The following is a 15644-nucleotide window of genomic DNA, read 5'->3' as shown; positions in this document are numbered from 1 at the left end:
CACAAGGAGGAAGGAGAAAAATTGTTCTCCTTGGCCTCTGAGGATAGGATAAGAAGCAATGGGCTTAAACTGCAGCAAGGGAGGTTTAGGCTGGACATTAGGCTGAACTTGCCTTCCTAAATGTCAGGGTGGTTAAACACTGGAATAAGTTGCCCAGGGAGATTGTGGAATGTCCATCTCTAGAGATATTTAAGTTCATGTTAGATAGATATCTATCAGGGATGGTCTAGATCAGTGGTTCTCAACTTGTTTCAGTCCATGGACCACCAGGCCAATCAAAAAATGTTCATGGACCACCTCCAGCACATGAAGCACAGGACGAACGACACAGCAACCACTCAGCATGATGGCGGCAGCTACACTGACGCCCAGAGCCTCAGACGGAAGTTACTGGCAACACAATGCGGTTGCGTCCTAGGTGACGCTATGGATGATGCTTGTGAAAACGGCGTAAAACAGCCTAACGGCACCTGCTCACACCGTGTGACTTTGGACAGTGTTCCTGTGGACCACCAGTGGTTCATGGACCACCAGTTGAGAAACACAGGTCTAGATGGTACTGGGTCCTGCTGAAAGGGCAGGGGACTGGACTTGATGACCTCTCGAGGTCCCTTTCAGTTCCAGCATTCTATGATTCTATAAGCACACTATAGTAGTAGGAGAAGGTGGCAGGAGGGAGCCTGACACGTAGGGCCACAATCTTTTGCATTGTTAATCATGATATCAGGGAATTTCCCCTAAATTTTATATTTGACTTCTCCGGTAGCATCTCTATTATAAATTTGATGGAGAGTCAATAGAATCAGAATATGAACACGTGATAATTGCCAGCTAAATTCTTTATGTTTTGGCACTGAATTTTACTACTACATTGTTGCTTATATTCTGACACTAACTGAACTTAAATTATAGATTCATCAAATCCATACTACTGACACCTTCACAATACTGCAGCTAGCTTTTAAATTATTTCACTGAGGTTATATATAATTTATTCTTCACTTGTTCATATCTCTATACATTAAAGCCCTGTTTTTCTAGGCAGAGCTGGTAGTGACCTTTATATTTAGGTTACTTAACACTTTTTCCATTTTCAAAGATTCTTGTGTTTCTTTTTTAGAAGCTCATAACATCTCCATTGTTTGCAGAAGGGCTGTGAAATTTGACAAAGTGAAAGCCCTCAGGCTAGAGAAGTTCCTTTTCTTTGTCCCATGAAATTCCATCTGGGTTTTGCTAAATTATAAACTGTTTAAAATTGTCACTTCCCTTTTCTTGCTTATGTGTGTCAGAAGAATTTTCACAGCATGATAAAATAACTGAATGTTAAGTTTCTAAAGATTTACCTAGGCCCTTAGGCCATGCCTATACTACGCAGAAGATCGATGCTACCATGGTCGATCTTGTGGGGTTCGATTTAGAGGGTCTGGTGAAGACCTGCTAATTCAAACTGAAAGGACCTTCCCCCGATCAGTGCTGGTATTTCTGCTGCTCTCAAATAGTAAGGGAAGCCAATGGGAGCATTTGCTCCCATTGACCTCTCACTATGTGGACAGTGATTTAAGATACAGTAATATAGCTGGAGTTGTGTATCTTAAGTCAACTTTCTCCTTTAGTGTAGATGTGCTTTTACTGTGGCGAAGCAGCAGCAGCAGATTGTGAATGGGAACACCAAGGAGCTGCCAGAGCAGATGTAAAAATGGTGTGGGGAGAGACTCTGGCTGGGATACTCCCCCTGGGATATCTCAGGGATCCAGTAAATTGCCCCCTGACCTATCCACCTTTCTGGAGGTAGCATGCTGGACAATAACCCTAACTACATCTGGTATAGGGAGGGTTAGAGGGTACTAAATTGGGCCTGCCTTCTCTTGGACCCATGTCATGGTGCCATTGGGTCATCAATGCTTCTCTTTTTCTAGGGAGAACAACTTGCTTCTTTTAACAGCTCCAGGGAAAAGTCTGCAGTAGTGAAATTTCAGGTTTCAGTCCTTGTGTTGTAGGTTTTGTTACATAGTGAGACATAATGAGATTTGGTTTTACTAAATTACATGCAGAGAATAAGTTGTTTAGATTTCAAAGTCATGCCAGCTTTACAGTTGCCCATGCAATTTTAGTTTTGCACTCTTATTGAATGCATTGTGATTCAATCTTTAATGGCAATAATCATGTGCTATTCTTTTGCCACAAGATCTCTGCCTCATTGCACGCATCAGGGATGGAATTAAGGTTGCCTATGCAATTGTAAAACTGTCCTTTCTTAGCTTAACTGTATAATCTAAAATAATTTCTTTTAATGTAGAGCCCCTGGTATATCATTGTATCTTTATCTTGTTCAGCACAGTCTTCGAATTTAATATAGCCTGTAAACGTAGTGTAATTTGTTTCATGGAACTACTAAGGCTTGATCTAAAATGTTAATGTTGGTTATTTCTGCAGTTGCACAGCAGGAGGCTGAAATGGTAAAAGATCTCAATGGGTCACTCGCATCAAAAACACTCAGAGGGCCACAATTTCTTAGCAATTCTTCTCATATTTCGGCACAGAAAGATTCAACAGTGTCTCCAGCAGATCAATTTGTCAGTGTTGCAAGAGTATCCATGAGAATGCAGAAAGTGAAGCAGAAACTTGACTCTGTTATGGTATGTCAAATTTATTTATATTTCCAAGTAAATTGTAAAATCTTTTCATACAGTGCCTATATTCTTTATAGCACAAGCACATATTACAGAATATCTGTACAAAGTTTGTAAATCTACTCTCCTTTTAATGAATGAATATAATTCCCATTATTGCCAATGCACTTTTCGTGCTTGTTCAGAGACTACATCATGTAAATGTAAGTTATTTTTAGTATCTTTTTTTTAACCACCCATCAGTGACCACGGGTTCTTTTGGCAACAACTATTAGCATTACTGTGATTTACATACTTACATATATTTACTGTCTTAAAGAGCTCCATCTTCATCATATTTTTGTTTGTTAGAAAACAAAATTTGGTGGATTCTCAATTTAACTAGTAATGTCTGGGATCCACAGCATTTCCAGAAAATTATTTTCTAACCTCAGTTTTAGTAATAGTAATATTTCTACTTAAAACATAGGCAAAAATAGTGCCATTTCTAAGACGTGCATAATAGTTACACAAAAAGTATTAATATTAATTAGAGAAAATTATTTTGTGCTCCATACTGTTCAAGACACACAAAAGCTAACCTTATATGGAGTAACAGTTCTTTCAGATTTGCTTCGAGGTCTATGCCTAGACACATATATATGGTTTAGTTCTATTCGACTATTGTTAATCAGAGATCAGAAATTAAATTTGAAAAACAAAGTTCTACTGATATGTAAATACTCTGATGTAATTGGAGGCAAAAAACAAATTGTGAAGCTACCACACATCTCTGGCAAAAGCGATTAACATCTTTCCATTAGAACCAGGAAAAGAACTTTGCAATTCTTGAATGAACACACATAATTGCAATTTTTGACATTATTTAAAAATGATAAATGTTTATATTATGTTTCTGGCAAGTTACATAGTTGTGCTTTTTAAAAATATCTCAGAGGTTAGCCATGTTAGTCTGTAACTTTAAAAATGAGTAGTCCTGTGGCACCATAGAAACTAACTAAAATATATAGAATTATGAGCTTTTGTGCATAAAACCCTCCACTCCAATTCATCTGATGAAGTGGATCTTACCCATGAAAGCTTATGATTTTATATATTTTGGGAAGTCTTGAAGGTGCCACGGGACTGCTCATTTTTATAGTTATGCTTTCTTTTTCAAGACTGAAAACTCACATGACTAATACTAATCCTATATATAGTAGCCCAGTGTCTGAGAGTCTGTAACGCCGAAATGCTGGCTGTTCCCTCTGGGCGGCACTGAAATGCTGGCTGTTCCCTCTGGGCGGCACTGAAATGCTGGCTGTTGCCTGAAACGCTGGCTGTTCCCTCTGGGCGGCCCATGCTGCATGGGGAGCGCGGAGCCCAAACGGCCGCTTGCGCCGCTTGCTCCCCCGCGATGGCACGGCTCAGCGGTGCAGAAGTCAGCCGAATGCCACGGTGGGAGGCGAAGGGGGTCAGGGCGGTGACGTGCGGTGTGACAGCAGCTCCAGGCCCTGCCCCCTAGCTGTGAACATCACCGCCCCGCCCCCCCCTTCACCCCCTGCCGTGGCGTTTGGCTGACTTCTGTGCTGCTCAGCCAGGCCACCGCGAGCGTCCGTTTGGGATCCTCACTCCCCATGCAGCATGGGGAGTGCGTAGCCCAAACGGCCATTTGGGGTCCGCGGTCCCCCTAGTGAGAGGCAGGAGGGGAAGGAGAAGTGAAAGAGAGAGACAGAGAGAGAGGCAGGAGGCGGAGGAGAGCTGAGAGAGAGGGGGGAGGCAGTAGAAGGAGGAGGAGAGAGAGAGAGAGAGAGAGAGAGACCGGAGGCTCAGGAGAGAAGACCGACGTGGAGGAGAGACCTGAAAATCCCGTCTTATGATGGGCTAATTGGCTAGTCATGTATATAGTAGCCCAGGGTACGTCTAGACTACAGGGTTTTGTCGACAGAAGTTTTGTCAACAAAGTTTCTGTCGACAAAGAGCGTCTAGACTACATCCAGTTCTGTCGACAAAGCAAGCTGCTTTGTCGACATAACAGTGTGGACGCAAAGGACAGTGTAGATGCAATAATGCCTTCTATTGACAGAACTCTGTCAACAAAAGGCGTTATTCCTCGTAGAATGAGGTTTACATACGTTGACAAAACTGCTGAGTTTTGTCGACGTTATGTCGACATAACTCAAAGGCAGTGTGGACGCAGGTATAGTTTTGTCGACAAAAGTCCACTTTTGTCGACAAAACCCTGCAGTCTAGACACACCCCTAGTATCTGAGAGTCTGTAACACCAAAATGCTGGTTGTTCCTTCTGGGGGGCACTGTTGCCTGAAATGCTGGTTGTTCCCTCTGGACGGCGCTGTTGCTGAAACGCTGGCTGTTCCCTCTGGGCAGCCCGTGCTGCATGGGGAGTGCAGGACCCAAACGGCCGCATGCTCCCCCATGGCAGCCTGGCTGAGCGGTGCAGAAGGCAGCCGAGCGCCACGGTGGGAGGGGAAGAGGGGCGGGGCAGTGATGTGCGGCGTGACAACGGCTCGAGGCCCCACTCCCTGGCCATGAATGTCACCGCTTCGCCTCCTGCCATGGCGCTTGGCTGACTTCTGCGCCGCTCAGCCGGGCCACTGCATGAGAACAAGTGGCGCAAGCGTCTGTTTGAGCTCCGCACTCCCCATGCAGCACAGGGAGTGTTGAGCCCAAAAGGCCATTTGGACTCTGCAGTCCCCCGAGTGAGAGGCAGGAGGGGGAGGAGAGCTGAGAGAGAGAGAGGTGGGGAGAGGCAGTTGGAGGAGGAGAGAGAGACATGGAGTGAGAGACTGGAGGCTCAGGAGAGAAGACCGATGTGAAGGAGAGACCTGAAAATCCCATCTTATGATGGGCTAATTGGCTAGTTCAGAAATATATGTGCAATTGTTAAATAGTTTTATGGAGATTTCATTTTTAATTAAAATGCATTTGTCAGTTTGACATTGCTAATATTTAGATTTTAAAATATTTTCTGTTACAGAAAGTTTACTATTATCTCACCTGCTTTTTCTTTTGGTAATCATTAAATTGAAGAAACTTGTTCAATTATATGTTTACACATAAGATCATGTTTACTTGAGTGTTAGGAAGTTACAATAATTATGGTTGTTTTGTAGTGTTAAACTTCATTATCATTTAAATCAATAATTTTACATGTGATTAGGGGTCTACGTGTATCCTGATAATCTAGTTTATGTAAATTTCCTACCATGTGTGTGTTGCAGATGCATACACAAAACTTATAAATAAAACTACCCATTTTTCCATACGTCAGCAAGCTTTTCATATATAACTTGCACATGCCTGCTTTTTGCCTGTACAAGTTAGGCATCAACACTTAAAAAATTAACCATATGGGCTAGGTGTTGATCTGATTTTATATATAAGCATATATTCTATTTATTCCTTTATATGTCTTCTCCATTCTTGGGATATTTTTTCATGAGCTTTGGAATAATTTTCAGTTATGTCGTTGTGGCCATTACTTTCTTTGCTACTCTCTTTTTACCCTGTCAACTTTGCTTCTGTCTTGTCAGTGGGAGAGTATTAGCGAAGAAAACAAGAAGTTTCCTTTTCTCTCCTTTTCCCCTGGCAAAGCATGCAGCCTTGGATGCATTCCTATCCTTCTGAGCCCAGGGAATGGGAGACTAGAGCAGAGAATTGAATCTTGGTCTCAACTTTAGCAGTGCACAGCACTAGCATGAGGCGATCAAGCCGGACTGTATTTAGTAAAATCATAGAATCATAGAATCATAGAATAATAGGACTGGAAGGGACCTCGAGAGGTCATCGAGTCCAGCCCCCCGCCCTCAAGGCAGGATCAAGCTCCGTCTACACCATCCCTGACAGATGTCTATCTAACCTGTTCTTAAATATCTCCAGAGAGGGAGATTCCACCACCTCCCTTGGCAATTTATTCCAATATTTGACCACCCTGACAGTTAGGAATTTTTTCCTAATGTCCAATCTAAACCTCCCCTGCTGCACTTTAAGCCCATTACTCCTTGTCCTGTCCTCAGAAACCAAGAGGAACAAATTTTCGCCTTCCTCCTTGTGACACCCTTTTAGATATTTGAAAACCGCTATCATGTCCCCCCTTAATCTTCTTTTTTCCAAACTAAACAAGCCCAGTTCATGAAGCCTGGCTTCATAGGTCATGTTCTCTAGACCTTTAATCATTCTTGTCGCTCTTCTCTGTACCCTTTCCAATTTCTCCACATCTTTCTTGAAATGTGGCGCCCAGAACTGGACACAGTACTCCAGCTGAGGCCTAACTAGTGCAGAATAGAGCGGCAGAATGACTTCACGAGTTTTGCTTACAACACACCTGTTGATACAACCTAGAATCATATTTGCTTTTTTTGCAACAGCATCACACTGTTGACTCATATTCAACTTGTGGTCCACTATGACCCCTAGATCCCTTTCCGCCATGCTCCTTCCTAGACAGTCGCTTCCCATCTTGTATGTATGGAACTGATTGTTCCTTCCTAAGTGGAGCACTTTGCATTTCTCTTTATTAAACCTCATCCTGTTTACCTCTGACCATTTCTCTAACTTGCTAAGGTCATTTTGAATTATGTCCCTATCCTCCAAAGAAGTCGCAACCCCACCCAGTTTGGTATCATCTGCAAACTTAATAAGAGTACTCTCTATCCCAATATCTACATCATTGATGAAGATATTGAACAGTACGGGTCCCAAAACAGACCCTTGAGGAACTCCACTTGTTATCCCTTTCCAGCAGGATTTAGAACCGTTAACAACAACTCTCTGACTACGGTTATCCAGCCAATTATGCACCCACCTTATCGTGGCCCTATCTAAGTTATATTTGCCTAGTTTATCAATAAGAATATCATGCGAGACCGTATCAAATGCCTTACTAAAGTCTAGGTATATGACATCCACCGCTTCTCCCTTATCCACAAGGCTCGTTATCTTATCAAAGAAAGCTATCAGATTAGTTTGGCATGACTTGTTCTTCACAAACCCATGCTGGCTATTCCCTATCATTTTATTACTTTCCAAGTGTTTGCATACGATTTCCTTAATTACCTGCTCCATTATCTTCCCTGGGACAGACGTTAAACTGACCGGTCTATAATTTCCTGGGTTGTTCTTATTCCCCTTTTTATAGATGGGCACAATATTTGCCCTTTTCCAGTCTTCTGGAATCTCCCCTGTCTGCCATGATTTTTCAAAGATCATAGCTAAAGGCTCAGATACCTCCTCTATCAGCTCCTTGAGTATCCTGGGATGCATTTCATCAGGACCTGGTGACTTGCTGACATCTAACTTTCCTAAGTGATTTTTAACTTGTTCTTTGTGTATCCTATCTTCTAAACTTACCCTCTCTCTGCTTGTATTCACTACGTTAGGCACACCTCCAGACTTCTCGGTGAAGACCGAAACATGAGTTACTATATATTCTCCTAAGCTTAAGAAAGACACCTGAATTATCTTTGTGAATCAAACATTGATGGTTGGCTTCTGCCTCTCAGAAAAATTGGATTGATATGCATTGGCAGCACTTACTATTTATCTGTGCTTCAGGGGATTAATGTTGATAATTTATTTCCATTCAAAGTAAACTTCAGCGACAGAACATTTAATTCCTAAGTGTGTGTCTACATAGCAAGTAACTAAAAATCCTTTGTACTGAATTTCTCTATGTAGTAAAATTCCCACTGTGTTAGCAGCAAAAATACCAATTTATCTTTTTTCATTATCAGAAGAATGTGTAGTATTTCTTACTATGTGGTTATGGGGAGAAGATTTCATACTACAGGCAGTCCCCGGGTTACGTACAAGATAGGGACTGTAGGTTTGTTCTTAAGTTGAATCTGTATGTAAGTCGGAACTGGCGTCAGCCGCTGCTGAAACTGATCAGTTTCAACCGCAGCTGAATCTGGACGCCAGTTCTGACTTACATACAGATTCAACTTAAGAAACCCAGGCGTCCCCAAGTCAGCTGCTGCTGAAACTGATCAGCGGCTGATTCCAGGAAGCCTGGGGCAGAGCAACTCTGCCTCGGGCTTCCTGTAGTCAGCTGCTGGTCAGTTTCAGCAGCAGCTGACTTGGGGACGCCTGGGGCAGAGCAGCTGGGGTGCTGCTGGGTTGCTCCAGTAGCGTGGCTCCTCGGCGCTACTGGAGCAACCCAGAAGCACCCCAGCTGCTCTGCCTCAGGCATCCTGATTCAGCCGCTGATGAAACTGACCAGCAGCAGCTGAATCAGGACTCCTGGGGCAGAGCAGCTAGGGTGCTGCCGGGTTGGTCCGGAGCAGCGCTGCGGGACCAACCCAGAAGCCCCCAGCTGCTCTACCCCAGGGGTAGGCAAGAAAAGCCTGGTCTGCTGGCGGGGGGGGCGCACTATCTGCACCCCCCCCCCAGCAGACCAGGGAGATGGGGGTGGGGACGCCCAAGTCCTCCACGGCTTTGCTCCGTATCCCTGGTCTGCTGACCTGGGAGACACGGAGCAAAGCCGCAGAGCACGCGGGCAGCGAGACAGCCCGGGTGCGCTTGAGCTGTCCCCCTGCAGGCGTGCTCCGCGGCTTTGCTCCCCGTCTCCCTGGTCTGCAGCTTTGCAGACCAGGAAGACGCAGACCAGGAAGACGCGGAGCAGCTTTTCTCGCCCCGGAGTACACGGGCGGCGGGACCGCGAGGTCCCACAGTCCGTGTCCTCCGGGGCGAGAAAAGCTGCGTTCGTAACTGCAGATCCGACATAAGTCGGATCCGCGTAAGTTGGGGACTGCCTGTATAACATTAGGGCTGTGAAACAACACTTTCAAAATATCCAAAATTAAAGTACTAACTTTCTTGCTATAATTTTAAAAGTAAGAAAATCCTATTTTTTTACAATACTTGTGACAAGTCCATTTTTCTTCCTTTGTGCCAGAGTCATTTATATATTGGCTGAGTTGCCTCTGGTACCAAAATACTCCTGAGCAATATTATCTTCTTTTTTCAATTTTTTTCATACACTTTTCTCAATATTTTTTCTGAAATATTTACTGAAGATAATTGTTGAAGTGGTAATTGAAAATTTTCATTTACTGAAGACTTGCCACTGTTATAGATTTGAAGGCTTTTAAGAGCAGCACCAATAGAAGGGTAGGAATTAAAATTAAGAGACTTCTTTGTACAAACTGTAAAAATCATTGTGGTTTTTGTGGTGTTCCAGAATATACTTACCTCAGAAAACCTTTAGTATCAGAAAAATTAGGAGCTTTTTATTTCAGGTAACATCTAATCATTTCTAATGTGCTAGTTCTTAGCATTATTCTACATTAAAAGACTCACCCAGCGTTGCTTGGGTCCTTCAGGGCAGGAAGTTGGTAGTGTGGGGGCACAGGAGTCAGGGCAGGACCGTAGAGAAATGAGGTTCAGGACGGGAGGCCAGGGATGTGGGGGGAGTGAGGGTGGTGGGTTGATGGGGCTTAAGGCAGGGGGCTGAGGATCTGGGGGCGGGGTGCAAAAGTGAGGAGTGAGGAGGGGCTCAGGGCAGGAGCAGCGGGTGCAGGAATCAGGGCACGGGTTTGGAATGAAAGGGAACTCAGGGGAGGAGAAGTGGGCTAAGCAGGAGTTGGGGTTGGTCACAGGCTTGTCCCTGGAGTGGTGTGGACCACACACCCTGCCCGCTGGCTTGTTCCTGGGCCGGGGGGTGGCTGCACACCCTGCCCACTAGCTTGTCCCTAGGGGCTAGAGTGGGAGGACATGCAGGCTGGCCCTGCAGCAGTGCACCCCAGGCTGGGTGGGCAGGAAGACCATCCCTGCCAGTGCTCCCCAGGCCAGATCAGGCCCCCACTCCAGTCAGTGGGACTTTCTCCCTTCCCTCTCCCTCCTGGTCTAGCCAGGTTTTCTCCCCACACCCACCTGCCCTGTGAGACTTCACCCTCTCCCTGCTCCGACAATGTGGCCAAGGGTGGGGGGAGGGGCATTGGGCAGGGAGACCATTTATCTGGTGGCTAGCAAGATGGTGAGCCATCAGCTCAGCTGGTGCAGGTGCTTCCAGTAGACACTCAGCAATATAGCTCTTCTCCATGCTCGCTGCCCCCACTGGTCACCAGTGTTCTCGCTAAGTTTTTCCATGCATGCGTGGGATGAATTTTATCATGTGCACCAATATAGAGGTGTACCACCATAGCACCCACCAGTTACTAACAAAAAACCTAGATATATTTAAAATGCTATGGAAGAAGAAAGAATACTGAAACAATGGATAATTAACAAGGTTCATGACTTTAAATGTTTATTTAATATGAGATCAAATAAAAAGAAATTTGATTCTGCCAAGTTTTCAGTAGCCATTTGGTATCCTATTAAAAAGGTGTCTATTCTTGTTGTCTTTGCCAGGAAAGTTGAAGGCACTGGAGCCTGAGCTGGCAGTGATTTGGGTTGGGCTGTTGTCATAGATGTTTTAAATTATTTTCAACTGTAGTTTGGACCTCCATGGTCCAGCAGCCTTGGGACCTGACCAGTCCCAAACAAGGGAATTTGCCAGACCAAGGGATGACCCCTGTCACTGGCCTCCCGGGCACCCACTGGCTCTGCTTCTGGCCCCCGCCAGCCCCTACTGCCATCAGCTAGCTGTGCTGCCAGCCCTGGCTGGACCCCTCATCCCTGGGACTCCCAGCTGTGCTGCCTGAGCCCCCTGGAGCTGGGCTCCTTGCCATGCTACAGGGCTCCTTGCACTGCCGAAGCCCCTGCCACAGGGCTCTTGGCTGCCCCACCAGAACTCCTCTCTCTAGCCGAGTTTCCTGCCGCAAGGCTCCTTATTCTACCAGAGCCCCCTGCTCCAGGGCTCTCCTCCACATCACGGGACTCCCCGCGCCACCTGAACCCCCTGCTGCAGGGCTCCTAGTCACACTGTGGGCTTCCTTGCACTGCCTTGAGTCCCTGCTGCACTCCTGGCTGCACTGCCGGTGGCTCATGCAGAGCAGCTCCCTGTAGCAATGTGCTACCAGTAAAACCCTAAGTTCTCTGTAAGAGGCACATCGCTACAGAGAGCAGCTCTGTACGGAGCACCAGAGCTCCCCACGCCACCTGAGTCCCCTGTGCCATGGGACTTCCTGCACCACCTGAGCCCCTCCTGTGGGACTCCAGGCTGCGCCACTGGCACTCCCTGCCGCTGACGAACCCCTTGTTGCGGGGCTCCTTACACCACCAGAGCCCACTGTTGCATCACCTGTGCCACCTGAGCCTTCTGGCACTGTGCTCCCCATGTTGCCCGAGCCCCCTGCCTACCACTGGCCTCCTTGCCCTTGTACTCTTTGGTCCAGGAACATCTGTGGTCGTTGCCGGACCACGGATGTTACCAGACCATAGAGTCCCGGTTTAGGGAGGTACAACCTGTCCCTGCTAAGTGTTATTTAATGGGCTCACTTCTGAACACCTTTTGTGCACATATTGCTCCCTATGGATTTTTGTAATATTTCAGTTCTGTTTATATTTCTCAAATCATTCAATTTGCTAGGGCTGTTTAGGACTTTCTTCTACAGCCTCCCACTGACTGCTCCTGCCTTGTACTCTGAACAGCAGCCAAACAACTTGGAACTACTTGGAAAGGGGAAGGGGGGAAGGGACAGGGAGGTACCACTGCTTTTACTCAAAACAGCCCAGCATGTAGGGCTGTCTGGGAAGGAGAAGTGATGGATGGGACAGGGAGATGCCACTAGGGATGTTAAATATTGGTTAATTGAATAGTTGACTAACCGCATGAATTCCTATTGGTTACTCAACTATTATTCTATAGTCCCAGGGGTGGGATTGACAGTACGCTCTGACCCCACTTCTGAGGAGCCCCCTGCCACTCTGCGCTGCTGCCTTTGTATCAGAGACAGCAGCACGGGGTGACAGGTAGGGGCTAGTCTGTGAGGGGAGTCAGTTTAAGAACCAGCTCCTCTCTTGGACCAGCTGCCTGTTGCCCCACACTGCTGCCTCTGATACAGAGGCAGCAGTGCAGGGAGGCAGCAGCCCCTGTACTGGGGGTGGGGGGCTGAGTTCCAGGACCTAGAGCAAGCTGGAATTGAGCTGGCCTGCCTGCCTGCCTGGCTCCTAATATACTTTAAATGCAGTTTAAAGTGGGGGTAGGTCCCGGACCTGGTGTGAGCCAGAACTGAGCTGGGCTGCTAAAATATTTACTGGCAAGGGCAGGCAGGAATTAGCGTAGTCTATATAATTAACCTATAAGCTTTTGCTTTTCGGTTAATCAACTACAGTTACATCCTCAGATGCCACTGTTTTTATTCAAAAGCAGGCCAGCATGTAGAGTTGCTGGGGGCGACAGGTGGGAAGTGGAGGGGAAAGAGAGATGCCTATTGTCAAAGCAGCCCAGCACCTGGGGCTGCCTGGGAGGGGGAGTGGAGGACGGGTGCTGCTTATATTTGCAAGCAAGGTGACGACAACCCACTGTTGCTGTCCTCCAGTCAGCTCCCTCTCTTTCCATGTTATGGAAGACAATACAGTTCCAGGCAAATCCCATTTTTTGGCACAACCAAACCCTGACCTTGCTTTAAGTTGAGATAAGACAAAGCTGCATACCATATTTGGTGGTCCTAGCTCTTACCATTTAGGAGGAGTTCTTGAACAGACGTACTCTCAGAGAGACAGACAGAAAGAAGCACATTTCTAAAATATATAGATTTTATATATATACACACACACACACACACAAACACACACGGCTCGACAAATAATGTAATCTACTCTCCCGTGGTGAGTAGATTGCAACCTGGAAGAGCCGGGTTCGGGTGATCTGCGCATGCGCAGATCGCCGGACAGCGCAGCTGGCGACTGGGACTCGCCGCGGTTTGGCGAGCCCTGTATATAGATATGTAAAAAATGATTACAACATCTGAAAAATACTTCAAACTGTCCCCTTATAGAATATACTTGAGATGTAGAATATCTCCCTATTGGTAACCGCAGATCTATAAAACTCGTTGCACTATGTCTCTGAAAGAGCATGCAGCCTTTTGAATGAATATTTGAAGTGCTGCTGAAACATGATACGGATAATATGATCTAAGCTATTGGTTTTCAATCTTCTTTCATTTGAGAACCCCTCAAAAACTTTGAATGGCAGGGCAGATTCCTTTCAAAACCTTAGGCATAGTCTGCAGACTCCGGGGATCCATGAACCACAAGTTGAAAACCACTGTTCTGTGGTAATGACTAAGGATGTAAGTGACTAGTTGACTACCCAATAAGCAAATGCTCTACCAGAGAGAGGCAGTAAGAGAGGGAGCATGAGCCAGTGCTGAGGGGAGCTGGCTTAAAAGCTGGTTCCTCCTCCCAGCACCATCTCGGCAGGTTGTAGGGGCGGCAGGGGACAGCAGGGAAATGGCGTGAGCGGGGATTGAAACAGTCCCACTCGTGCTGGTCCCACTGCTGCGTCTCTCCCTTTGGAATGTACATGAGCCACCTTCGACTCTTGTACATTTCAAAGGAAGAGGCACAGAGGGGAACCCATGCCAGCGGGGACTGCTATGCTCCCTGCTGGTGCAGGTTCCTGCTGCCTGTCTCCCTTTGAAATATACAGAAGCTGTCGTGATTCCTGTACATTTCAGAGGGAGAGAGGCAGAGAGAACCCACTGCTGGCTCTGCCTTTGAAATATACAAGAGCTATGGGTGCTCCTGTACATTTCAAAGGGAGAGGTGCAGTGGGATAGCAAGTGCTGCCCCCCTTTTTTGTCTAATCGAGTAGACGATGGAAATTCCATCAACTACTCGATTAGTTGATTAATCGAAATTTAACATCCCTGAAATGAGAACCTTTCATGGACCCCATAGACATAGTTTCAGACTCCCAGGGATCCACAGGTCAAACCACTAATCTAAGTGATCAAGTGGAAGAAGCTGGCAACTTGTCCTTTTTGTTTGCATTAAAGAGCAAGAGACAGATCCTCAACTTGTGTAAATTGTCATAGCTCTATTGCCAATTTACACCAGTTGAGGATCTCCCTCCACTTCCTCTCCCCTCCAGGCCTTCTATAATTTAGTACATCCTGGAATACCTTGTGTAACAATTTTGATTTTGAATTCAGATCAGAAAGATAGAGGTTCCTATAACAGCTATTACAAGTTTCCTTGTGGAAATAGAAAATCTCAAGATGACTATACACCAAAATATCAAAACTTTGTAAAAGCAGTGTTAGTCCTGAGATATTTCAGTATCAGTACATGCAGAAGGAGTGGAGCCCCTGCCGTTGATTAACTCTATTAGAAAATCTTCATCTACCGCCTCCCACATGTGCTATTCTGTAACGTATGGCGAAATCGCCCCCTTTCTGTTTCCAAAGAAGCTTCAGTTGTCCTCCAAAATAACCTTAAATTCACAGTTTCTAGGGAGCCATTTTTATTAAACTTGGCTTCCTATGTTTGAAGTAGAACCATATATCTAACGCTACGGTAATAAACTATTTTCATCCCAAAAATAAAACTTTTAAATCCACAAAAATGGAACAGTAGTACATACTCTACTCTAAATATGCCCTTGGTAGAGAACAGGATGTAAAATGATATTTCAGTAGATTCCCACACCTAAAAGGATTATTGCAGGCATTTATTACATTTATTTTACCTAGACACACACTGTAATGAGACAACTTTGCCTTAATATGTTCTCCTGGCAACCAGTTGAATTACAAGGTAATACTCTACAAACACACTGTATATAGTCTGCAAACAATCAAATGCCTAAACTGGTAAAATAAATATATGTAGGAGGAACATTTGAGATTAAAACAAAAAAAAAGAGAGAGAAAATTTATGAAAAACTTGCAGAGTTTATTTGTAATTAGACTATTTTTTTGTTAATTGACAATAGATTAGAGAGGGAAAGCATTTCTATATGTGACCTTCTGTATATTGAACAGCTGTATCCCCTCAATTCTGGGATATCTTTCTATACTGCTTTGCTGGAAGAACTACCATTCCTGTTCTACTCTCACTCAGCCTCTAACATGTAAATCATTCCCAAGTGTATTATATTTGAGTGCCCTAGCCATTGGCTCT

At 45.4% G+C, this 15644-nt stretch overlaps 1 protein-coding gene across 6 annotated transcripts in view; it reads left to right on the top strand.

The window, feature by feature from the left end:
* Nucleotides 1-15644, top strand: part of AHI1 (Abelson helper integration site 1) — a 178368-nt gene that overhangs the window by 72438 nt on the left and 90286 nt on the right. For all 6 annotated transcript variants that reach the window (XM_075924228.1, XM_075924227.1, XM_075924231.1 and 3 more), the window contains exon 18: nt 2434-2636. In XM_075924228.1, the coding sequence (XP_075780343.1) occupies nt 2434-2636 (203 nt within the window). The remainder of the gene's footprint in view (nt 1-2433; nt 2637-15644) is intronic.

The sequence above is a fragment of the Pelodiscus sinensis genome, chromosome 3, assembly GCF_049634645.1.
Source record: "Pelodiscus sinensis isolate JC-2024 chromosome 3, ASM4963464v1, whole genome shotgun sequence".
In the NCBI taxonomy this organism is placed as follows: domain Eukaryota; kingdom Metazoa; phylum Chordata; order Testudines; family Trionychidae; genus Pelodiscus; species Pelodiscus sinensis.
The sequence above is the reverse complement of the archived record's forward strand: the minus strand, read 5'-3'. Positions and strand labels throughout refer to the sequence as shown.